Here is a 26,397-nt window from a genome sequence, read left to right as displayed (position 1 = left end):
TGTACAGCGCGTAGTTTCAAAGCTTCTTGCTATCCACGCCGTCTTTGAGCAACAAAATAACTTATGAAAAAAACAAATGACGATTATGTTACACAAAAGAGATAGTAACAACTTCTAGAACAAACTTTTTTTCAATGGTTGACTAGTATTTTTTCTAGAGCTGCATAAATGTATTCTCATTTTTTTGTTATCATCCGTTATAACTTCATGTCCAATCATAAATAAATTTGTGCATATTTAAATGTTAGAAAATATTGTTTTCCAGCAGAATGACGTCAAGGACAGATAATCTATAGACTAACATGGCTGATGTTGTTTTTGCCTTGTTAAAAAAAGTATACTTTAAAAATATTCTTTGTGGTTTTCAATTTGTAATAAAATATGGCAATATTGATTTCGGTTCATTGAACAGTATTTAATAATACATATAAGAGATTTAAAAAAGGGTCAAGTAGCCTATTGTTACTACAAAGTTCTGTAGTCAAACAATTATGCATGCACATGGTCGAGTAATTATTAAATAAATCACTACATAGTATAAAACAAAGTCGCTTTCTCTGTCCCTATGTATGCTTAAATCTTTAAAACTACGCAACGGATTTTGATGCGGTTTTTTTAATAAGTAGATAGTGATTGTAGAGGAAGGTTTACATGTAGGTATAGGTATAGTACCAGTGCGAAGCCGGGGCGGGTCGCTAGTAAATAATAAAACAACATGTACTTTGTAATATTATTACAGAAATGCTTTATTATAATTAATGTCTAAATAGATGGATCATCATATAAATGTTATCTAGTACAACCTACAAAGCGGAACGGCGGGAGCCGCGATCAGTTTTACCTCACCACTCTTGTCGTTCCGCCTTATTCCATCACATACAGGTTTTACAAATCATTTGTAATCATTTTTGTACAGCCATATACAATAATTTTTAGTTACCTCTAAATGTAAAAAATCTGAGGTGTCATAGGAAACTACGCTTCCTATAAAATTAATTACACAGGGGAATGAGGAGCAGCTACGCTTGTGACGTGCATCCGGCAAGGTAGACCTCGGAACTACAACTATCAGTACAGGACTTTACAATCATCACTATAACCTAAGAGAGCGCGGCACGCCCGCGCCCGCGCGCCTGCGCGCCCGCGGACCGATGACCGCGGGCGGCCTTCGCTCCCGGCGAGAGCCGTCTCCTTCCAGCTTCCAACAAGGCTAATTACATAACTAAATAACTTAAATTACTTGCATAAAAATATACAAAAATATCATTTTCACAAAATTAAAGTAACTATACATTCCAGCATCAAACAATATTCGATAGTATGATTTAAAAGCCGGGTTTAACTTAAACGAGAGCTTGACTTGAAAATACATTACAAAATACATAAATTACAATTATAAAATAGAATCACGGCTATAGTGCCGATTGTCTAGAACTGCCTGCGGCATTTCTCAATCACTCGAAGATTCAAGGTCCCCTAGCCCAGCTAATAGTTATTCTACAACGAGCTAATTTAGAAAACTGTTCGGTCCTTGTGACCACTGTTTTCCTTCGATTCATAAATTACACGAGAATGAGAGACGTTCAAATATTTATACATAGATCATACGAACAACGAATAATACTAGAACACTTAAGAGCTAGAAACGCAATAAATGTACGCCACAGTGACGCGACGGCCGAGCACCAGTGTCGGCGTCAACGCTGTACAACTATTGTTACAGTAATCGAATCATTCTTTACATCAGTCTGCTACGGTATGTACAGAGGGGCCTCACGTCTGCGCTGAAGCCGCCCGTGCCGTGCGTGGCCGTTGCCGTCGCCTCTCACAACACAACAATACGACTAACACAATTATTATAGGTACTTCACGAGCTTACCATATACAGACACGACGCGGTGCACGACTATATTAATACCTAATCAGATTTAATGCGGCTGTCGTTTGCCGCTACTTATTCTACGAGAGGGTTGCAGCGGGCGGCATGATATGCCGGTGAACGGTGGACGACGAAGCGGCGAGCTCATAGTTACAAATGTACAATCTCAATATTCACAAAATTTATAATAGGCGGGGATACCCGCGCCGTCGCATCAGCTCAAGCCCGCGGACATTAATACTTTACACATACTACAGAACAGGGTTTGGCGGCGGTGGGCCGATAGGTCCTAGCTCCGGCGCTTTCATAAAGAATTTCTCCAATTTGGCAATAATGTGTTTTCCGTAGGTATACTTGCGCAGCGAACCAATATGTGGACGTATCTTGTGCATTAGAACCTTGCGCTGTGTGGGTTCCGCTACGTCGATCATTTTCTGTACCACGTAGTTGGCGTATTGGTCCTTCATCATCACGTGAAGTGCACTGAAAAACGCACGACTGCGATCAATATTACAGACCGAACTAATAATCGATCAGAAGAGATTGTATTGAAATGAAATGTGATCAACCAACCCTTGACGACGAAGATGCGAGTTGTTTAGATAAATAAAAAAAGCAGTTACAGCACATCATCAAGGACAGTTTGATTACCGTAAAACCTGAGATCTTCGCCTGAGATACCTATAGTCGCCTAATTTAAATCAATTTTTATTTACATAAAAAAAAACCGGCCCAGAGCGTGTCGGGTCACGCTCAGTGTAGGGTTTCGTAGTCTACCATTCGTCAAAATAATTGTCCCCTCTTAAGAGTTAAAAAACAATTTTACAACTTAATAGTTCATAACCGTCCCGAGTGTCCCGACCCCATAAACTCAGCCAAAGTACAGTGTCATCTCTCAGGAAATTGGGTTACTAATTTATACATACAAACTAGACGGGTTATGTATTAGACTTATATTGACCGGGATATAGAGCGTGATTACCTTTTTGTTGGGTTATGTATGTATGTTGCGTTTTCGGTGGTAATTTTGGATTACGTGTACCGATTGTAAAAATTCTGTTTTTATTCGAAAGAAAATACGTTCAAGATAATAAAATGCTTGCATATACTTTGTTCAGAAGTTATTTTGTGCAATTTCTTAAAAACTGTGGGTACAATCCATCAAGTTCAAAATAATTCTAAAACTCCTTTGTCTCGCCCGGGACTGGCACTAACCAGTGAACGAAAAAACCATGGAAGCATTATGTCCGCTCAATAATAGCCCAACGTAATCTAACCTGACGTAGGCGGGGTGTAAAATCTACTCGTTTTGGGTACCTCAGTTCGGCCGAGATGACAATCAGTGACGGATGGCAAAATCGGTGCATGAAAACGATATTTTTAAATAAATAAAAATGTTTTCGTGTGCCTTTTAAGTGGTGTAAAAATTCTTCTGCCCATTCTAAAGCCAGTGGAATCACATTTCACATTTTTTATTTTATTTATTTATTTATTGTAAACATAATTTACAGCATTACAGTCGAAACCAAAGCACTGTACAATTCAGTTTATATATATTGTTAGGTGATTAACAAAAGAAACAAACATATATAAAATACGATCACCTTTCGTCCATCACCTCACAATACCGCAGACACATTTGATACACAATCATCCAACTACTTGCAAACACATCACATTCTGGAGCCCATGACAGAAACGAGTTCAACTGATTTAGAGCCCGCACAGCTGGTGAATTTCTATGCGCTACAGTTCGTGTTATTGGGGCTGCTAAAAGGTTGTGATTTCGCGGTCTTAGTAAATTTTTGGGCACAAATGGAACACTAAGTTTGACAATTCTTTCTACGAGTTCGGGACAGTCTGTATCGCCGCGTAAAATTCCACACGCTGTAACTAAGACATTGTAATTACGCCTAACTGCAAGGGAATTAAAACCTAATGATCCTAACAAAAACTGGGTGTCTGGACTCCCGAGAATCTTCAGGTGATCCTAGGGCTGGCTCATTCCTTGGCCAAAGAATTGGCATTGCTATTCAGCGGGGGAATGTAGCCAGTCTCATGGGCACACTTCCATACTTTGGGGACCTCAGGTAGCTGCATGTATATTATGTATATATCTTTTTAATTATTTTAGTTAAGACTTAGTTTAATTTAGATTAGTTTTTAATTTAGTTGTATTTTATTTTTAATTTATGTAAATAATTGTAAATAACTTAATTTAATTTTATGACTTAAAAACAGTAAACAGTAGGCCTAGCACATGATGGCCGCGAGAGTATGTCGCCGCGAGATAGATGACACCTCTTCTTCTGTATTAATGACATAAGGACGGGTAGTCTATCTCGCGGCGACATACTCTCGCGGCCATCATGTACTAGGCCTACAGATAACTGGATGCTGATATGCAATAATGTGTTATCCCACATGCATTTTGCAATAAGTGTCAACTCAAAAATTTGACGATTAAAGTTTAAACAGAGTAACTATTTGTGTAATGGAATATGTAAAGCTCTTTTCACCGCACCAACTGTGAAAGGCTTACTTTGCTAATCGATATCGCAACTATACTGCCATTTTGAATTAGCCGGAATTATTGTAAACAAAGGTGTGGCCGATGCCATACAAAATTTTCACCATTAGAGGTATTAAAAATGCCCATATTTTACATATTTATTAGAAATCTTTATATATTCTAATACACAAATAATGACTCTCATTAAACGAAACTAAATTTTAACACAACACGTTTTGGTATATTTATCATTATTAAAAAGCTGTTTTTTGGGGTAGTTTGTTTATTGCACTGGTATCACTGTGGTACCTGGGCGACCAAGTAGCGGGCCGCTAAACATTATTTTTCACCAACGCTCGAGGCTAGGTGGTAGTCAAAATGGCAAATTGAAACCGTCTTAAAACACGGTGATGCATAATAAGGTGGTTATGAATTTAATTATTGGTTTTTTAAGTATCTGGTATGACAGAACTTCGTAAATTTTGCACCGATTTTTATTTTGAATTGCATGGGATCATAACATAATATAACAGTCATCGTGTGTTTTTTCGATTCACGATTTTGAGTGTGTAATAGAGTGATCGTTAATAATGGTTAAAAGTTATTTGTTTACCTGTCGGCCCTTAAATTGAGAACCCCTTACTTGAATTGCACGTGTTACTTGGGACAGTGACAGCAGTTTGTTTACGTTTATTCCGTTCCATTCGAAATAGCATTATACGAAAACGAGGACCCTATATCTGTAAATAATATTGGAAAAAAGTTCCTAAACGTTGGCGAATCTCAGGGTTCTGCGGTATGTAATGTAAGCAATGGTGATACTGACTTATCATTGAACCCGCAGAGTTCGTCAATAAGGAGCGCGCGCTCGTTGCGCGTGGCGTGTGTGACGCACTTCTCGACGACGTTGGAGGCGAACTTGTGCTGCGAGAGCTGCAGCACCTTGCCTCGCACCGCCGCCACCAGCCGGGACCGGTCCTCCGCCGCGCCGTGTTCTAATACATGTTGCACCACGTAGTTGCCATACTGATCCTGAAACAAAAATACAAAGGCTATCTTCATTCCTTTCTGTCTTGTTGTTATTATGTGTATATTGTCTTGTCTGTGTTCTCGAATAAATGTTTATTTTATTCTATTCTATCATCAACCCCATTTGACAGACACATCATCGTCACGCAGCAGACGTCTATGGAACTTCCCATACAATAAAATTTAACGAACGCTTTAACGGTGACAGACGGTTTTATGCAACCGGCCCTAAATCCATTATCTGTAATATTCTCTTTTTGCCTCTATTTAAGTTTGTAGCGATGTGGGTAAGTAAGAGTAAGACGTATCGTTTGCCAAATTTAGCGATTATTTACGAATTAGTTCAATCGATTGTAGGGCCTATACAGTTTACATATGTATATTATACTAAACGGTAAAGATACGTTCATAGTTTGTTCGTTAGTATTGTCAAAGACATATGTAACTCCGTACAGACGGATAGTCGAGAAAAAAAACGTACCTCAAAGCCCTAGGTAAAAGGTACGGTGGTTCAGATGGCTTTACACCTTTGGGGAACGCTAGACTAGATGGCGCTAATATTAATAATTGACATTTTAACACATACAAATAATACACATCAAATTAACAAATCTAAATGACATATCATATAATCAATGAATTTCAGTAATATAATCAATGAATGCATCTTTCAATTAAATATTTGAAATTATAATTAGACTGAAATTGTATTAATCTTAATTTAATTGCTGTTAAATAATTTTATTGATGAACGTGTAATATTTATAATATTACTAGCTTTTACCCGCGGTTTCGCCCGCATAATAAAAGTATTCATTTGGATCCGTAGGGATCCTTTGGTCTCGGGTTCACACGAGATCATTAACCCGGCCACAGGGGGGACAGGGTCACCTTCCCTGTCAACCTCTGTGGTAATACCTGACCGGCGCGTCCTTGTCGTGGGGGTGGACACCAACGCACCTCAGTAGGCCGGAGTGCGTAGGTGACCGAGTTCGGTTAGGGACCCAGTTCTACGGGGTATAGCGTGGATCCCGTGCCCAGGGTTACGGGCGAAGACCTTAACGGCTGCGAAGGCGGAGGTGGCAACCACTAGTACGGCGGAGCAGGCGCAAGAGGCAAAACCCCACTGTTAAGCTGCCTTCACATATTGAGGTTACAGGTTGCAGTGGAATGCAGCACTAGGCAGGGTGCTGTTAGTAGGGATGGCAGCGGATGAGGCTTAGAAAAGCCCAACGGTGGCTCCCACAAGTCTCCACGAGAAATACTGTCTTTGCGTCAGGCGGCAGCCGGCAGTAAAACAATAAAGCCACAACACTTTCCCTGTCCTAATATGAAAAGTTCAAATAAGAGATTGAGTACTAATGCTAGGGCGTCCCCCTCAAGCGACGGTCATCGAAGCGACACATGTGTTAAAATGCGATTGGCTACCTGGAACCTTGGTTCCCTGACTGGCAGAGGCACGGAACTCAGCGATGTCTTAAAGAGACGTTGCATCGACGCATGTTGTTTACAAGAGACCAGGTGGAAGGGGTCAAAATCAAGAATACTCGGAAACGGCTACAAACTTCTATACCATGGTACCACCAACGGCAGAAATGGAGTTGGCATAGTGATATCTGAGAAATTTACCCAGAGAATATTACACGTCGAAAGGGTCAGCGACAGACTTATGGCAGTGAAGATCGCCTTAGAGGGTCAGCCATGCACGAATATAATCAGTGCATATGCACCACAAACAAATTGCAGTGAGGATGATAAAGACGCATTCTGGGAAGACCTTAACACATTCATCAGTGAAATCCCAGAGGACGAAAGCCTATACCTTGGTGCAGATCTAAACGGTCATGTGGGTGAAAATAATATCAACGCTGAGCAATGGCATGGCGGTTTTGGCTTTGGCACCCGCAATGCGGACGGTGACAGAATCCTAGAGTTTGCAGCGAGAAACACACTTGCCATTGTGAACACATACTTTAAAAAGAAGATAGACCACCTAGTAACATATCGAAGCGGAAGACATATGACCCAAATAGACTATGCCCTTGTAAGGCGAAAACATCTTGGCAAAATTAGGGACTGTAAAGTAATCCCAGGAGAGGCGTTGACCTCTCAGCACAGGCTATTAATATCAGTTCAAGAGCTAAATAAACCTGTCAAGTGCAGCAACAAACAAATCCCGAAAATTAAGTGGAAATCCCTAAATACCGTCATGGGATCGAAATTTGTCCAAGACATGGAAGCGTACTTTGAAACAAAGAACACTTCAAAGGTAGAAACAGCAAATGATATGTGGAATGATTTCGAAACGTTCTGTAGATTAACCGCAGAAACACATTTAGGGAGAACCAGGTGCAAGAGAGCCCCCTTCAAAGAGACCAAATGGTGGCAACAATCCGTCAAAGATGCTGTGCAAGCCAAAAAGCTCGCATTTAAGAAATGGCAGGAGACCGGCGACGTCACGGATAAAGCAGATTACAACAGAGCGAAATCCAACGCAAAACGCGAAGTGGCAATCGCACGAGCTAAAGCTGAGGCTAACTTCTACAAAGAACTAGAATCTTCCACTACAGAAATCAATATTCATAAAGTCGCAAAAGATCGAAACAGAAAAAGTAAGGATATAACCTCAGCCAAATACATCACAGATAAAAACAACAAACTACTAACAGAAGATAATGACATAAGAGAAAGATGGGCAGAGTACTACCGTCATTTGCTTAATGTAACTAATCCCAGAAATTTAAATCATGAAAATCCATCGCCAGTTCTAGGTCCAACAGCAGAAGTCACGACGGGGGAAATCATCAAAGAGATTAGAAATATGAAAAACAACAAAGCTCAAGGCCCATCAGAGATACCAATAGAAGTGTGGAAACATACAGGGCACCGTGGCATCGACTGGCTAAGGAAGTTGTTTAACAGGCTCATAGCAGGACAAAAAATACCAGACGCCTGGAGAAGAAGCCATTTAATACCGTTTTACAAGGGAAAAGGCGATGTACGTGACTGTGGGAATTACCGAGCAATAAAGCTCATGGATCACACATTTAAACTATGGGAGAGGATCATCAACAGCAGACTAAATTGTATCGTGAAGCTCACTCCTAATCAGTGCGGGTTCGTTGCGGGAAAAGGTACTTCTGACGCCATTCAGGCTATACGAATTCTGATTGAGAAGGCCAAACACAACAGCACAAACCTTCATATGATATTTATTGACCTTGAAAAGGCATTTGACCATGTACCACGAGACCTTATATGGGAGGCTCTACGTGCCCAGCTTATCCCAGAGGTTTACATCAACCTTATTATGGACATGTACGCAGACGTCACTACTCAGGTCATTTGCCCGGCAGGTATGAGCGACAGCTTCGAGCTCAAGGTCGGAGTACACCAGGGCTCCACACTTAGTCCACTTCTCTTTAATGTTACGATGGATTATCTTACACAAAAATGCCAACGGACTGTTCCCTGGCACCTTCTATATGCTGACGACGTGGCCTTAATAGCAGAGACTGAGACTGACCTTCAGCGCGATCTGAATAGCTGGGTAGATGCATTAGAGGGTCACGGTCTAAAAATCAGTCGGAAGAAGACCGAGCACATGTCCTGTCTGTTTGATACAACGGCAAATAACCCAGAAAACGTCAGATTCTATATAGGAACTGATCGCCTGCCAACTGTCACAAAGTTTAAATATCTTGGCTCCGTACTCAGCAGCGACGGAAAGATTGACAGCGATATAGTCCATAGAACTCAGACTGGCTGGATGAAATGGCGAGAGCTCACTGGCGTCTTATGTGATAGAAAAATACCCTTGAAGGTGAAGGGTCATGTGTATAAGACGGCAGTTAGACCAGCGTTGTTGTACGGATCCGAGTGTTGGGCCACTAATAAAGCCCATTTGAATAAACTCCATACAACAGAGATGCGCATGCTACGCTGGTCGGCGGGTGTCACCATGATGGACAAAATCAAGAATGTGTATATTCGGGGAAGTTTCAAGGTAGCACCAATAACCGAAAAGCTGACGGAAAAACGTCTGAGGTGGTACGGCCATGTACAGAGGCGTCCAGAAAACTACATGGTTAAGGTAGCGCTCGAGATTCCAACGAGAAAGCGAGGACCAGGAAGACGCCCGCCCACCTGGCTGACGACGGTTCAACGAGACCTGAAAGACCACAATATAGACGCCGATCTTGCGCTCAATCGTGCAGAATGGAAGAAAAGGACGGGGAAGGCCGACCCCAAGTAAATGGGACAAAGGTCTAGCAAGATGATGATGGATCCGTAGGGACCGTAGGTTTCTCTGTAGGTATATTTATCTGCGATTATTTCGATTGCACATAATACTTTTGCATGCAATGATTGTAGAAATATTACACATCGACCACAGCGTAGGTAATTCTATATACGCTGGGGAAACCTTTATAAACATCCCACATAGCCCGTATTTAGACACTATGATCGGTGGGTAAAAAGTACTTTTTTTTATTATCCCTTACAATTTTTTACATTTTGCTTATACTTATCGCAAACGTAATCTTCAAGCAAGCAAACAACGATCGTCTTAGAGCACATTGATTGTAAGAGACCGCCGACCGATTATCCGTATCCCTCTAACGATACCCATATTATCCGTATCCGTATCGCTATCGCTATCGCTATCCCTATCGCTATCCCTACCGCTATCCCTATCGCTATCCCTATCGCTATCCCTATCGCTATCCCTATCCCTTATCAAGATGTTTAATGATATAACACTTTAAGTTCTCGCGCTTTGTACACATATTTAAAGGCACATACAGGTCGAACGCGATTAATTAACATTATTTTTACCTTTTTTCCCAACGTTTCGGCCAGGTTGCACTGGCCGTGGTCGCGGAAGACTGACGTCCCAGCAAAATGTCACCGGAGATGTAAACAACACAAAACTACCCGATATTAATTTATATAAATGTTCGGGGTAGACAAATAAATATAATCTACCCGCTTTTAGTTAATGTTTATTTCCCACCATGTTTATTTTAAAGGTAAAAATAATGTTAATTAATCGCGTTCGACCTGTATGTGACTTTAAATATATGTTTAATGATTTCTTATCAAGTGCTAAAATATAAAGTTTCATGGTTTTATCATTTAAAATTAAGAAATGCCATACAAACTTTCAACCTCTTTTTCAACCCCTTCATCCCTTTTTTTCGAAATAAAAAGTAGCCTATGTTCTGTCTCAGGGTCTAAAGATTGTCTTTTCTAAATTTCATCAAAATCGGTTGCGTGGTTTAAGCGGGAAAGCGTAACAGACAGACAGACAGACAGACAGACAGACAGACAGACAGACAGACAGAACTGAGAAGAAATACTTAGCTAGCTACAATCTGGCTTGAAAATATTCACCTGCCCCTCTAGCACAACTTGCCATGTCGCGCGCGAGTCCATACATCAAGCGCGACTTCAAGTATGGACTCGCGCGCGACAAGTTGTGCTAGAGGGGCAGGAACGACCTAAACTAGTTTATTTGTACCCTATTTTGTTGCCAATGTGTTTCTAATTCTGACTGGCCAGCTTCTTCAAAACATCTTCAAAAATTATTTTTACAGGCTCATCGCACTATTTGTAAAAGGAGGAACAAAACCTCAACAAATATCGCTACTCGGCTGTTTCAATAGCATCGTTAAGGCCGAAATCAGGATCTGGCCACTTTTCCTCCTACCAGAGGAGCTTCGAAGCAGCGCTCGTTCAGAGCATACCTGCAGCTATCTTTAATCATACAAGTTGTCAAACACTTTTAAGAGTTTTTTTCATAATACTAATATCTATTTAACCTAAATACTTAAGTACTTTGATCTTTTCACTTATTTACAGGTAGGTACAACAATGGATCGGCAACCCCCTACCACCTACTGAATGAGGATGGGCCAGACGAGACGATAGCATCTCAAAAGCCAGTGACAACAAACGACCCCAAGGCACCTGACTCTATTCTGAGAACCATATTTTGCCGATGCAAGACTGGGTGTGGGTGCGACGCGGCTGCCGAAAAACAGAAATTGCCTGCTCCAGTGTCTGTGGTGTATGCTGGGGTGTGTGCACTAACGGAGCTCCCATCGAAGCTACCGTCGACGACGATGATGATGAGAGTGTTTTAGAGATAGAAGATAATTAGGAATTTTATTTAGAGGAATAAACGTGCCGTACATAAACAAATGTGTTTATTTCTTTATTGTCCATCTTTTCCTCTCCATATTTCATGAATCCAGATAAAAAGTATGAATACTTTTTTGTAGAGAATTTTATGAAGATTACTGATGATTTGTCTTAGAACATTCTTTGCTATGTGACACAGTTTAAGAACTATTCACAAAAACTAAAAAAATGGACCTTTACACCCTCCTCCACCCGTGATCTCCATCCCTACCCCCCAGTACTTTGAGTATGTGAATTATGACACCATTCCCTACAATTATGCCAAAATTCGCTTATACACGAGTTACATCCCCTGACAGGCAGTTAGGTGTTCGTTAGGCGTGCTAATAAGCATACGCGACAGAACATACTCGCCATAGGCAATACACATAAATAAAATAAAAAAACACATTTTAAGATAAGGTCAATATGGGTAAGTGTGTCATACTTTTATAAAAGTTAACTTGCAAAACAGATAAATCAAGATCATAAAGCTGTATTTCGAAACGTGTCTTACGAGGGGTGGCTGAAAAGTAATCTACCTAACTATGAAAGAAAAGGCGTAACTGGGTAAAATATTTTTATTTTTCTATATAATCTCCTTCTACTGAAATGCATTTATTGCATTTTTCAAATAATGACATTAATCCAGTAAAAAAAATTCTTTCGGTTTGTCGTCAAAATACTCGTTCACCGCAGCTATCATCTCACTCTCAGTAGAAAATCGTCGTCCTCTGAGATCTTTCTTTAAAAGTCTGAACAGGAAATAGTCACATGGGGCTAAATCTGGGCTGTAAGGTGGGTGGTCGATAGCATCGAAGCCATTTTTGGCCATGGCTAACTGTGTAGTGCGAGCAGTATGGACTGGTGCATTGTCGTGTAATATCAGAACTCCTCTGTTAAGTTTACCCCTCCTTTTTTCTTTTATGGCTTCTCTGAGCTGGCAAAGTAAATTTGCGTAATAGTCAGCATTCATTGTAGTTTTCTTAGGTAAATAATCTATTAGTAAAATTCCTTCAGTATCCCAAAAAATGGTCGCCATAAGTTTACTAGCCGATGGACGAACCTTGTACTTCCGAGGAGGCTTTTCGTCCTTGAATTTCCATTGTAGTGACTCCTGCTCACTTTCTGGGTCCCATTGTCTAATCCAAGTCTCATCACATGTCACAATCCTAGAAATAATTTCTTCCTCTTTACCTCGACTCATGTCTAAAAACTCTTGACAACATTTGACACGTCTGTCCTTGTCTAACGCAGTAAGCATTTTGGGGACCCAGCGGGCACTAACCTTAGACATGTTCAAATAGCTATGAATTATTTCATTAACCCGTTCCTTACTAATGCCCACATCTCTGGCTATCTCCCATTGTTTCACTCGTCGGTCTTCAAGTATTGTATTTTTCACCTTGGTCACATTTTCTTCAGTAATGGCAGAAATCGGCCGTCCACTACGAGGATCGTCTTCTAGGCTTTCCCGGCCCGATTTAAATTGCTTAGACCAGAACTTAATCGTGAAATCGGAAGGGCACGAATCACCGAACACGGGTTACATACGTTGTTTTATCTGCGAAGGCGTATTTCCTTCCTTAGTGAGAAACTTAATCACTGAACGTTGTTAAATTTTGATCAAATTGTTTTTCTTTAGCGACATGTTGCAAGCAATCGAGTACCAAAAACAAATAGAAAGCAACTGACAAATAATAGTTTGATTATTATTTCCTTTATTTATCTTTTCTCTTAAGCTAGGTTTTTTTACAATATCGATGACCGTAGGCTCAAAGGGCGTAAGGGACAAAACACGATTTTTCAAGAGAGCCAAAAAACTATTTATTTTTGAGAAAAAAAATGCTTGTTTTTGATTTTTTCATGTATCTTTAAGTTCTTTTAATAATAAGTATTAGTAGTAGTGGATTAATAACAGAGATAGATGTACGTTACGCCAAAAAAAAAATGAGTTTTTGAAAAGATTTGTACGTTACGCGCCAAAAACAGCTATATTCAGTTCATGAATATTTAGGCGTATCGGACACAAATACTTGTATTATGACAACTTTTTTCGAGGTTTTCGTAAACGATGGGTGCGATTTTGATGCCTCTTGTGGAGGCCGTTCTTAGAAAAATAATGAAAAAGTATCAATTATTGGTAAGTGCCTCCATAAAGCTATTTAAAGTAATGAAAAACACATGCTACAGTTTCGTTTTCTTTTAACCCCTTATTTGCCAAGAGTGGCCCTGAAGCTTTAGTAGTTTCATGACTGTGCTCTGCCTACCCCTTTATGGGATACAGGCGTGATTGTATGTTGTATGTTGAAAAACACATTAAAAAAGTGTTTTCGAACTTAATTATTTAGTACTATATTGGTCATAACTCACATAATGGTCAAGTATTTAATTGTTTACTCTTTTTCTTAGTTTTTCACTACGTTCAGCGGCAGTTTAATTCCTGTAGCGTTACTATAAATATCGACGAGGGTACATAGCAAAACATACAAAGCAGAGTTATTATGTCGTTGGTTTTTTTTCGATAGCTTTGTGGAGGCACTTTTTCAAATTAAATATTTTTTTTTTTTTAATATTTTTTACGTCATTTGCACCCTATAGAGCACCAAATTCGCACCCATCGTTAAAAGATTTCTTAAATTTAGATAAATGATCCGCCCTGTAACGTACATGAGATTGGGGAGTTACGCCAAAACGCACCAAAAGTTTTTTTTAGCTTGGTGGATACGACAAAATGCTCTTTCAAACTTGGTAGAAATTACGATTTTTTTTAGAGCGTATCGGACATATTTTCAAAGGTATCAAGACGTTGAATATACCATTCGATAGAGAAAAAAATCTGAGTATAACTGCATTCATAACTCATTTTCGCCATTTTGTCCCTTACGCCCTTTGAGCCTACGGTCATCGATATGAGTATAAAAGTAAAATAAAAAAACACTTACAAAACATATAAACATATTATAAAAAACCTAACCTAGGGTGCCGCCAGCAGCGGGGCAGGGCCCAAGCTGCCGGTGGTTAGGGCTGCAGAGAGAGGAACCGTCGAACTATCCGCGCTGTGTCCAAGATCACCGCCTTCTGCATCTGGCCCTTGATCCAGCCACCTAGCGAGAGTCTCTTAAGATGTTGGTCGAGACTCTTCGCTATGAGACCGTTCGCTGAAACGACTATCGGAACAATGATCGTTGATTCAACATCCCACATGGCGGTTATCTCGTGAGCCAAGTCTAGGTACTTACTGGACTTGTCCTTCTCAGCTTTCACGAGATTCTCATCATGGGGGATGGTGATGTCAACGAGCACTGCCCGGCGTTGCAGTCGATCTATTATCACAATGTCAGGCTTATTGGCTACAATAGTCCTGTCAGTGATAATAGATCGATGCCAATAGAGCGTGGCACGATCATTTTCGAGAACTGGCGCAGGTAAGTACTTGTAGTACAGTACTTCGCGGTCCTTATTATTATTATTCAGAGCCTACTGTGTCCCACTGCTGGGCAAAGGCCTCCCCCCTCTTTTTCCAATCTTCTCTGTCTAGTGCTATTTCTGGCCAGCCAATCAAAAATGAGTCCAGGTTATCCCGCCATCGCCGGTGTGGTCTGCCGGATCCCTGGTTTGACTCGTGGGGCTCCCACTCCGTGGTTATCTTGGCCCACAAGTCGTCCGTCATTCGGCAGACATGGCCAACCCAGTCCCACTTTAACTTAGCCGCTTTCCGAGCTACGTCTATTATTTGTGAGCGTCAGGACCCCTGGACCACTACAGATATTTGATGTTTAGTACATACTAAAATTTAGTACCTATTTGATACTATTTGGAACCTGAGCACATATATTTGGTACCTCCACTGATATCGAAAAATCGAGCGAATAAAGTGGGCAGACATTCTGACGTCAGGATGTCTGGACCATTTTCGGTTTACATAGTTCTAGACAACACTACTAATTGAGCAATATCCGCCAGGTTTCCCGAAATGTCTTAGGTAGTTTGTAAGAAACTTCCCTTTTTTGTTACCGAAAATGTATAGTAATCTGTCTGCTACAAACTTATCAATGATTAGTTTAGAATATTTAGTTGGTAATTTAACTTACATAGTAAACGTAAGTAAAAATGCACAGTTTAGTTATTATGTTAATAGAATGATTTTTATTGAGGTGCTATCACAATCATCATCCTCCTTGCGTTATCCCGGCATCGGCATTCGCCACGGCTCATGCGAGCCTGGGGTCCGCTTTGGCAACTAATCCCAAGATTTGGCGTAGGCACTAGTTTTACGAAAGCGACTGCCATCTAACCTTCCAACCCGAAGGGTAACTAGGCGTTATTGGAATTGAGGTCAACATCATAATCAGATATGAAATTTAATCTATGGCCAATTGGCCACGTTTCTGGTCCATCAGTAGATCAGCTCCATGATACCATAATATTGCATCGTCACGTGATTTACACAATTATGTGAGCAAAATTTCAGCTCAATCGGTTAAAAATATCTGCTTTAAAAATCGCATGAATTCACCTGAATATACTAACATTGCAAGTTAAATAAAAGCTTGCAAAAACGCCTAACTTGCGCATTTCTTACCATTACTTGTAGAAATAATACTTTATAACTAAAGAAATATAAATAAGTTAGAAAAACTGCTATAATATTATAATTTGTTGCAAAACAAATTCACCACAGTACTAGTACCGGTACTATTGTCTATAATAGACATGTCCCATTCCCATCCCTACGGCAAAGCGTAAAGGCACGCCATTATTTGAAACGACCAATGGCAGCACCGTGCGCTCCCGCCTCGCCCCGCAAGGATTGGTGATTTGCGTCTCGAACAATATCGCTTCCATTAGGCTTCTAGTGGGGTGTTCTGTGATATGTACATATAAAAACTAAGACAATTCCAAAAAAAGTTTGTATCAGACAGATTACTATACATTTTCGGTAACAAAAAAAGGGAAGTTTCTTACAAACTACCTAAGACATTTTGGGAAACCTGGTGGATATTGCTCAGCATCATGGACCAGTCTATCAATTTTTATCAATATCGCAGACGTGATCCTAATGTACAAAGTTTTTTGGAATTACTCAGTTTACTATTGCATTTTCATTATCATTTACTAATTTAACATTTCAAACGCGATTTTAATACCCTTGCTCAGTCGAAAATAAAACAATTGAAAAACAAAATCATATGAATCGTAGTTTCACAAAAACATGCAATTAGCATTGAGGAAACTAAAATTTATTTATACATTTTTGAAATGTTTTAAATATTGGAGTAGAATATGTTATAATTTATTTGAAGAAAACGCTCAGTAATTGTTTTATTAATAAATTATGTACAGTAGTCATATTTACTAATAAAACAAAAAAAGTGAAAATAGTCCTGGATTCGAAACCGCTCCATTTCCATGCAAATTATGCAATGCCACGTATTAACCGCAACGCTATTTAAACTGGCTGTCATCGCGTGAAATTATCGACTACCAGGAATACAAAAACACTGTTTGCATGTGTGAGTGGTTGTTGAAAATAGTGTAAAATAGTCAATCTGTCGACATTAAGAGGATTTATGTTACAATGAAAAGTTTAAGGTGGTTCGCTTTCCATACAAAAAGACGCTCCCATTTATTTAGTCACCGCATACTACAACTAAATAAAAATATGCGTATACATCTACTTTACATTATCCATTGTCGCGGTATTAAATGAAATATATTGTTTCATACAGAAATCATGGACAAATCCATGTGAATTTTTTATTAATTTTACATAAATGTGCGTGCCAAATTTTGTGTACCGACACAGAGCCGTCATATTTCGCGCATTTTTAGTTGACATTGTCATCAGTGACACTTGGCTCTTGACAAGTAATTATTTAAAGTTAAAGATATTGGTTTAGTTAATTCAAGCAGACTCAGAAATAATGACGCATTTTGTCAATAAAGATATATACTTATCGTGAATTTCGACACTGCTAGTGTAAATCGAAATGGCGTCTCGGTCAAATTACTGACTAATATGATGCAGCAGATCCCGAGTTCCATTCCAAAGTTTTTAATTATTTGAACCTTTTTTGTATTTATTAAGTTTTTTGTATATTTTTTTTAAGGAATATTTAACTATATTGCTTTGCTATTTTTAGGGTTCCGTAGCCAAAATGGCAAAAACGGAACCCTTATTTTTCATTATCAGCTCTCAAAGTCGTAAAAAGTATGTCCCCCCCCCTCTATTTTTATAACTACGGGGTATAAAATTCTAAAAAAAATAGAGGTGATGCATGCTAATTAACTCTTTCAACAATTTTTGGTTTGATCAAAGTATCTCTTATAGTTTTTGAGATAGGTTGATTTAACTGTAATTTTGGTTTGCTGCTACGGAACCCTTTGTGCGCGAGCCCGACTCGCACTTGGCCGGTTTTTTTATTTTCATACAATAATACAATACAATCCATTATTATGCCTGGTAGATTATATTTGGTGAAACAACGAATTCTTCCACTTCGATTATAGTGAGTAATTTGACATTATTATTTATATTTAAGTTAATATATGTATAGCCCAATTTCGTCGGAAACTGCGTGTTATATAAGGGATCATCCACATATTACGTCACACCAAATTTCAGGTTTTTGGACCCCTCCCCACCCCTATGTCACGCTTTTTTGTATCCCTTTAACAGGGATTGTCACATTTAGTATGACCCCCCCCTCCCCCTTACACTGTGACGTAATATATGGATGACGCCTAATGGTGTCGTTCGTGAACAGTCGTCTGTCACGCCGTGAAGCTGCATTCGAATCCCGGGTTTCTATCATTTTATATGTATATAAATTATTACGATATAAATTTCGTATTTTTTTTATTGACCGAGCAAGAAGGGAGAGCCGAAGGTATCAATTTTATCTTATAGAACGTATTGGTTTTTTATTCTCATTTTGATTTTCCATTTATTTAGTTAAGATATAAAACATAACTTTTAATACCCTCGGTCAATATAATATTTTTTCGAAATTACTCGTTAGATAAAAAAGACAGAAATCCACTTGAGTTTTTAAAGCATTACGTTACTCAGTTAACTATTGCATTTTCATTTACTAATTTAAGATTTCAAAAGCGATTTGAATACCCTTGCTCAATCGAAAATAAACAATTAGAAAAAAAAAAAACATTTGAATCACAAAACCACGCATTTAGGAAACTAAAATTTATCTATACTTTTTCGAAATTTTTAAAATATCTGAGTAGGATAGTTATGTTAAAAATTCTGAGTTGGAAGAACCCAAAAATTATTACGATTTAAGAGAATAGGTTTTTAATCTTTTTTTTGGAAAACGCTCAGTATGTACTGTACATGTAACATTTATGTATAATAATAAAACAAAAAAAAGAGAAAAAGTCCTGGATACGAACCACAGAACTTAATTTAGATAGAAGAAACAAATTCATATATTTGTATAGGGGCCGAGCGTGTCAAATTTTGTACTGAAGTTGATTCTTGCCTGTAATTTTAAATATGTCTCAGGCTCTTGATTGTTCATAATTTTTGTGTTGTTGCAATTGAATATCACGTAACGAGGCATTTTTTATGTTTTGGTTGACTTCAACTTACAAAAATTGACGCCCGAAAGCTGCAAGCTGCGAGTAAAGACGGACAACTCAGTGGATTTCACTGAGTTCATTTGACACGCTAAGTAGATACGTTTGCTTGATCTATGGTATATATGACATCTGTGATACGAACCCACTCCACTTCCATGCAAATCATGCAATGCCACGTATTTACCGCAATGCTATTTAAACAAGCTGTCGCCGCGTGATTTTATCGATTAGAAGGTATACAAAAACACTGTTTGCATGTGTGAGTGTGAAATAGTCAATTTGTTTAGATTAAGGGGATTTACGGTACAATGACAAGTTTAATGTTTGTTTTAATATTAAATGTTCTCGAAGCATACTTGAAAGTATATAAATGCCTGTACGACTTCACAAAAAAAAATAAAACGTAATTTGCAGATGTAACGCCAAATAACACAGCCTGAGCTTTGTGTAACGTAGGCGAACCACCTTAATGCTTGTTTTTATAGGTCAATTTTAATATTAAATGTGCGCAAAGCATACTTGAAAGTATACAAATTGGCGTACGACTTGACAAAAAAAAAATAAAACTGACAATTTGCAGATCTGGCGCCATCTAACATAGCCTGAGCTTCGCGTAACCTAGGCGAACCACCTTAAAAAACCAACATACTATACAGGTCGCGCAAATTAGCGAATTCACCGAGAGATGGCGCTATACCTATACTTTTAATCAAGTCTTTAGAGTTATATGCTAAACATGAGATTACTTTAACTATTAAAAGTTTGTACGTATTCGGAACCCTCGGTGGGCGAGTCAGACTCGCATTTGGCCGGTTTTTTCGTACTTTCCGGCAATCGTTATCGCACCAAAACTAACGAATGTTTATGAATTGCACGCGGGAAATAAGGATATGACGAACCTGGATAAGCTGGTCTGTGTGAGCGTGCAGCTCCGACAGCACAGGAGCCGTCTGCTCAGGCGTGCAGTGCTCGAGGATGCGCTGGATGACTCGGCAGCCGTATGGGTGCGTAGACAGTGCATACACCTGCCCTGAGAACGCGTTGATGATAAACTGCAGCGCCGTCGGCTCCACGCACTCGATGCACTTCTGTACCTGAACATAAGTACAATAAGCACCATTGACCTAACGTGCTCCTTGTAGCCATCGAACACGTATACATATGTCACATCGTATAATTCATTATTTTAAAAACAAATCAGCAGTTCGCAGTGCGGCATGTTCGCATAGACAAAACAATTCGCGATAAAACCGCTTAGGCAAATTAATTGTAGTTTACAAGTAATCAAAGCGATATACACACAATAAGTATTGATATATTTTCACAGATGTTAGAGGTAGTGTTACTTAAGAATGACTTACAACATGGTTTCCATTCTGGTCCTTGACGCATTTGAGAACGTGTCCGTCGAGTTCACGAACGACCTCCTGCTGCTGCTCGGCGGGGATGGACTCGAGCGCCTTCTGAATCACCCGGCACCCGTACATTTGCAGCGCCAGCGCTAACACATGTCCGCGCACCTGTGTGTGTAACCAATGTGCTAATTACTCCTAATAATGCCTTCATCACACGTACCAAACAAATGCAAGAGATAGTAAACTTGGCCGAGACACACATGTAACCAACTAACTGTTTAAACGCATTTTTAAATTAGTACAATCCGTTCCGTTCTATTGAGAAATTTGGACACGATGGATCGTATCAAATTACGAATTAAATTAAGGGCATGATTAAATGAAATAACTATGTAAGATTACGTTCCTTTAAAGAAAACCCACTTGTTGGTATAGGTGAAAAACTTAAAGTCACCTGTTGTATGTGTGAGTGACGTGTTCGAATAGGCGTTTGTTTTGTTTGTGTTACTAATTTTAAATATGTGTTCTCTATTCGAACACGTCACTCACACATACAACAGGTGACTTTCTTAAGTTTTTCACCTTTTATAACACACTGTATAATGTTACAACTGTTATAAGCTATTGCCGAGGCTTCGCAAGCGCAGAAAAATACTGTTATTTTTATTTAATTTATGCATTATTTTGTACCTATAGCACATTTTCCATACATAGATAAACTCACGCCTGTATTTCTAAAGTGGTAGTCAGAGCACATGAAACTGCTCAAGGGTGCCACCAGTGCCACTCTTCTTAGTCATTAATGGTTTGAAAGAAAACGTTATAGTGATATTGATGTGACAAGTAGTCAGCCCATCGCTCAAACCCCAATGATTTTATTATTGACAGTTTAATTTAACTATCTAAGTATTATTGTTTAATTGCTTAAGGTAGTTTTCTTCGCCATAGGTACAGTTTAGGTACAGTTATTTGGTGCAAATTTTGTGACTATTCAGACATCTCTCACGCCATCCTGACATACACGGGACTGAGCAAGATGAGACCTGCCGAGTGAGCGTGAGCGAGCCGTATAGTACGGGGGTAGGGAAATGATTTTTCTCAAACATGGTATGAAATGTTGTCCTTACGTTCGCTGAAATAGCCTTCAAAGTGTCACATTGCAGGCGGTTCAACTCCAGAGAACGGGTAAACAATTATAGCAAAATATATTTTTGGCAAATATACATTTTTTAATTTCCATTTTAGCATTTTTAAAGAATCTAAGAGGGACTTTCTAGACTGCAACTTGAGTAGGGTCTAAGCAAAATGTTTTTTGGTACCTATGTTTTGACGTTTTGGTTTTGTTTTCGATATTTATTTTTCTTTATTGTTTTGTTATTGCTCATGTAAGGCTTTACGCACGACGCGCGGTTTAGGAGATACAGCCATTCAGAGTTTCTATTTTCAGTGGACTTTAATTTATTTCATACCAGTAAAGCACTAAACATACCTCGGCGGGAAATATGGGGTTGTCCGCCTGAGTTATCAGCCTATAATGTCGCGGAGACCGCGAAGTCTGTTATTAGGGTATGTATCCAAACGGTCACTCTTAGAGTATCCTTCACTAGTAACACTGGCTATAGAGGTGAACAAGTGTCAGAGGTGACAGTAGAGAGAAAATAATGGCGTTACCATTTGAGATGTAGAGAGAGGCGCTCTGAGAACTGGGTACGTAATTCACGTGTACGACACTCTTGGTAAGTGAGATATTTCTATATTTCAATATACAGGATGTAACATTAATGCTGGTGATCCATTTAAGAGCATAACCGGTATCGAATAGCGGTTACGAATACCACTTCCTTTTTTAAAATAAACAACCATGAAAATCAAAGGTACTATAGAAGGTAATGTATAAGCCGTAGGATTTATCTTCGGCAATTATGTTACATAGTGTATAGATATTGTAGTGACCATGAGTGACAGCATAGAGGAATAAGTAATCCATACATCAGTAAATGCGGGTTATTTGTATAGGCATAGTTAAGTGACATCTAGCGACAATCACGCGTCAACTAGCGTAAATTGTCAGTACTGCTACTTGTCAATAGATGTCGCGACGAACGAAGAGCCTAATGCTCACCAATTTTTAGCTAATATTACAACAGTATTAATCAGTATTCTGTTTTCAATTCCTTCTGCTTGTAATATAAGTTGTAAACTATTCTAATATTAAGTTTTTGGCTGACGAGACATTGTTGCCACCTAGTATCGAGTAGTGGTACTGATAATTCACGCTATTTGACGCGTGATTGACGTTGATTGTCGCTAGATGTCACTTAACTATGCCTATACAAATAACTCGCATTTACTGATGTATGGAATTACAACTCTTCCCTTACTCGTACTTATTCCTCTATGGTAACAGCTACCTTGAGATTGAGCTTAGTTGTTGAGTGACATTCTGTGTATCCTTAAGTTTGAATGTAACATGTGAGGTGGCTGGGGGTTATCGGTTTGAGTTACTGGAGGTTACTTTATGGAGGCTGATGGATGATCTGTAGGGGTTGTGGAGGCTCGTCGGGGTTCCCACCACCTCGCCGCAAGTTCTTGAGAATGAGATAAGTGTTCTGAGTTGCGGGATGTACGATGAGTTCTCCTCTGGAGATTCAGTTGTGCCGTGCATGCACTGATAACAGCCACGGGACTTGGGGCCCTTCTAATTTTCCCTGAGAGAGTTTTGAGGTTGCATTCATAACAAGAGACACGAGATCTAGTTTGATATGAGATGGGATTGTATGCCCATAGAGTGTTGATTCATGGTCAGTGCGATAGCTGTCTTATATGTAAAGATCGATTCGATCGATCGATCGATCGATTAACGTTACATCCCTTCTAGACTATAATCTCCGCTACCTATACAAAATGTATGTGTATGTACCTTCCCACCTTCCCGAATGGAGGTTGAGGGAGGCGATGGCTGAGATACGCGTCATACTCGTGAACGGGTGCTGTTTGTGGAGACTGGTCTGTTCAAGCTTACCTGGGCCTCATGTTTTGTTAGGTTATTTAACTTTACTTTTGAGCGGATTGCGAGACACTACATTCGGTTCTTGTAAGAATTAAACTTAAGTAAGTAATGTCTTAAAGATGACACTAGAGACCATCACGTTGTCGTTTAATTTAGTTAATTTTAGCTTTTGGACACTTAGAGACTTTATACATCTCTGAGATTATGATTATATTTTATTTTAAAATAGATTCCTTACTTTAATGATCTTGTTGTCGTTTGATCAAGTTTATGTTAGTTTTTGAACACTTAGAGACCTTAAACATCTCTGAGATTTTGATTATATTTTTTTGTAAACCTTATACATCTCTGAGATTTTGATTATATTTTTTTGTAAACTTGATTTGTTACTTTAGTGATTGACAACTAGAGACTTGTGCATCTCTTGAAATGTGTAATTTAGCTGTTCATTTTCTGTATTTTTTTTGTATGATTTGACAAAGGTTTTTACTTTTAAATATTTTAATTTTATAAAATTTGACTCTTGGAGACTCTATACATCTCCATGGATTATTTGATTAAGTATAATATTTTACTTGTAACATTCAGTCTTTTACAACTGTTGAAGTATTATAGATTTCTTTTATCTTTGTATCTGTTTGCGCTTTCTTTATGTATTGATTATAGTTATTAATAATATGACATTTAGAGACTTTATACATCTCTAATTCTATTTGTTTAACTTTAATGAATACTCTGTAATGTTGACATGTAAAAGTGCCCCCGTGGCCTATTTGCTGAATAAATTGATTTTAATTTTTTTTTGTATATGTCTTCGGCCGGCAACCCCTTTTGTCCCGGCCTCTGTAGTAATCTACTTCTCTTTCACTGGATTATTTAATCGTATTACATACATACAGCAGCAGATACACCTGAGAGGACTTGGTTTACAAGAAAATGTATACACTACAATAGTTAGAAAAATACGAACCTGAGCCGTCGCCTACCGAGGCTCCTACACACTTTTTAAAAACATCAATTGTAGGAATACATACTCGTATTAATAATTCTGCTTAAGCTAAACTTTTTTTTTTGTGGTTAGCAGGCACAATTAATAATGAGAAATGGTCGAACCTTTTGTGCCAAAGTCGTTTTTTGTTCTGTTGTCCCGAACTCGAAGAATTTTTGTATTACATAATTTCCAAAAACGTCTGTCATGAGGCTGTAGGCAGCTCCAATGATTTCATTGAATACCATCTGTTTTTCTTGAACTGTTGCTCTTTCTAATTTTTGTTGGATGAATCTGAAATAAGGAAGAATATTTATTTACCATATACCTAAGAAACCATTTATGAGTACGAATTGTTCATATTCGGTATAGTTGATATAAGCAAATAGGAGCGTGTAAGCAAAACAAGGTAAAATTTTGTAAATTATAGGCGTTTTTAACGTTTTACCAGCCTTGATAACACAGAGAGAAGAAAATTACCTAGAACCGTGCTGATCTTGTGAGAACTCCACTATGTGATTAGCGAGATCCCGTAACTGCAAATTAGGAAAGCGATTGTTTCGGAAGTCTTCAAGAAGACGAGATCGGCCGGCAGGCGGCTTGTCTGCAACCAGAGCGCCCACTGACACACCGCCGACTCCCACGCCGCTCACGCCACCCACACCCCCAACGCCCACACCAACACCGCCACCGACCAGTTCTGTAACCAAATAATGCATTTAAAGCCTGACCACTAATATAACACTCTTGTCAACAGGGCGTTGTTATTCTGATGTATACGGTGACAAATCACTACATACTGCATGAAAAAAATTGCTCTATTAAAATTCCGCAACATGGCGCGTACCTAGTCATATATTTCTGCTCAAGCTTTACTATTCCATATAGGTAGGTACATCGACACTAGATTCGGCGCTATTTCCTAGACGATTCTAAATCAGGAACCCCAGACAAGATAACAGTCGATTGTAGAAATTGAAACGAATAGACCAAAGACATATATAACTCCGTATAGACAAATAAAGTCTAACCCCCTTATTCATAAACGCACACTAAATTTATCAAGCCGATAAAGTTCGTTTGTCCCGTTCCGACGTATTGGTGTGATAGAAAGGGACAAACTAACTTTATTGGCTTGATAACTTTAGTGTACGTTTATGAATAAGGGGGTAAGAAAAAAACGTACCTCAGTACCATACAGAAAAAGGTACGGTGGCCTAGATGGCATTACACCTTCGGGGTACGCTCAGCTAGATAGCGCTAATAGGCTACTTGACCTTTTTTAAAAGTCTGTCTTATATGATTAAGTACTGTCCAATCAACCGAAATAAAATATTATCATATTTTATTGACTTAAAAACAGAAAAAAATATTTTTTAAGAGGATACGATACCGAAGCACGAATTCAAATTTGAGATTTTTAGGTCTTTATCGCCGTCGCGCTGACGGGGGTGGAACCCACAGAGAGGCCCTGTGTGCGTGCGCGTGGCGCACGCACACACCCGCGTCCGCCGCCGGCACAAGTACTTACTCGCGCTCAAGCGCTCTCTAATCTCTCTATATTTGTCTAGTTTCGGACTTCTGATGCATAATGTTTTGGACTCCGTGAAGATATTAAGTGTACTGATTTGACTAAAATGCAAATTTGTAATGTTTTAAGGAATGGTAGAAACAATTCCTTATCTTATACATAATGTGATTATCTTAAAAGATGATTTCTTTTAAGATAGTCACATTGTTAGCGAAATAAAGTTATTCGGTATGTAAAAAGCTAAAACATTTTCGATTTCAAAGAGAAGCCATATTATAGGAGTAGGTACGTACAATCAACCAATT

General features: G+C 38.9%; 1 protein-coding gene across 5 annotated transcripts in view; it reads right to left on the bottom strand.

The window, feature by feature from the left end:
* Positions 1 to 718: 718 nt before the first annotated feature.
* LOC125241845 (maternal protein pumilio-like) overlaps positions 719 to 26,397 on the bottom strand; it is a 566,882-nt gene continuing 541,203 nt past the window's right edge. For 4 of the 5 annotated variants that reach the window (XM_048150508.1, XM_048150510.1, XM_048150512.1 and 1 more), the window contains 6 exons: positions 25,042 to 25,261; positions 24,687 to 24,855; positions 20,570 to 20,728; positions 20,108 to 20,302; positions 5,218 to 5,423; positions 719 to 2,377 (listed from right to left, as the gene is read on the bottom strand). In XM_048150508.1, coding sequence (XP_048006465.1) covers positions 2,131 to 2,377; positions 5,218 to 5,423; positions 20,108 to 20,302; positions 20,570 to 20,728; positions 24,687 to 24,855; positions 25,042 to 25,261 — 1,196 coding nt within the window. In that variant the 3' untranslated portion in view covers positions 719 to 2,130. The remainder of the gene's footprint in view (positions 2,378 to 5,217; positions 5,424 to 20,107; positions 20,303 to 20,569; positions 20,729 to 24,686; positions 24,856 to 25,041; positions 25,262 to 26,397) is intronic. The other variant, XM_048150509.1, reaches the window with a different exon arrangement.

The sequence above is a fragment of the Leguminivora glycinivorella genome, chromosome Z (genome assembly GCF_023078275.1).
Source record: "Leguminivora glycinivorella isolate SPB_JAAS2020 chromosome Z, LegGlyc_1.1, whole genome shotgun sequence".
NCBI lineage: Eukaryota > Metazoa > Arthropoda > Insecta > Lepidoptera > Tortricidae > Leguminivora > Leguminivora glycinivorella.
Note: the sequence above shows the minus strand (reverse complement) of the source record. Positions and strands in the feature narration are given on the sequence as shown.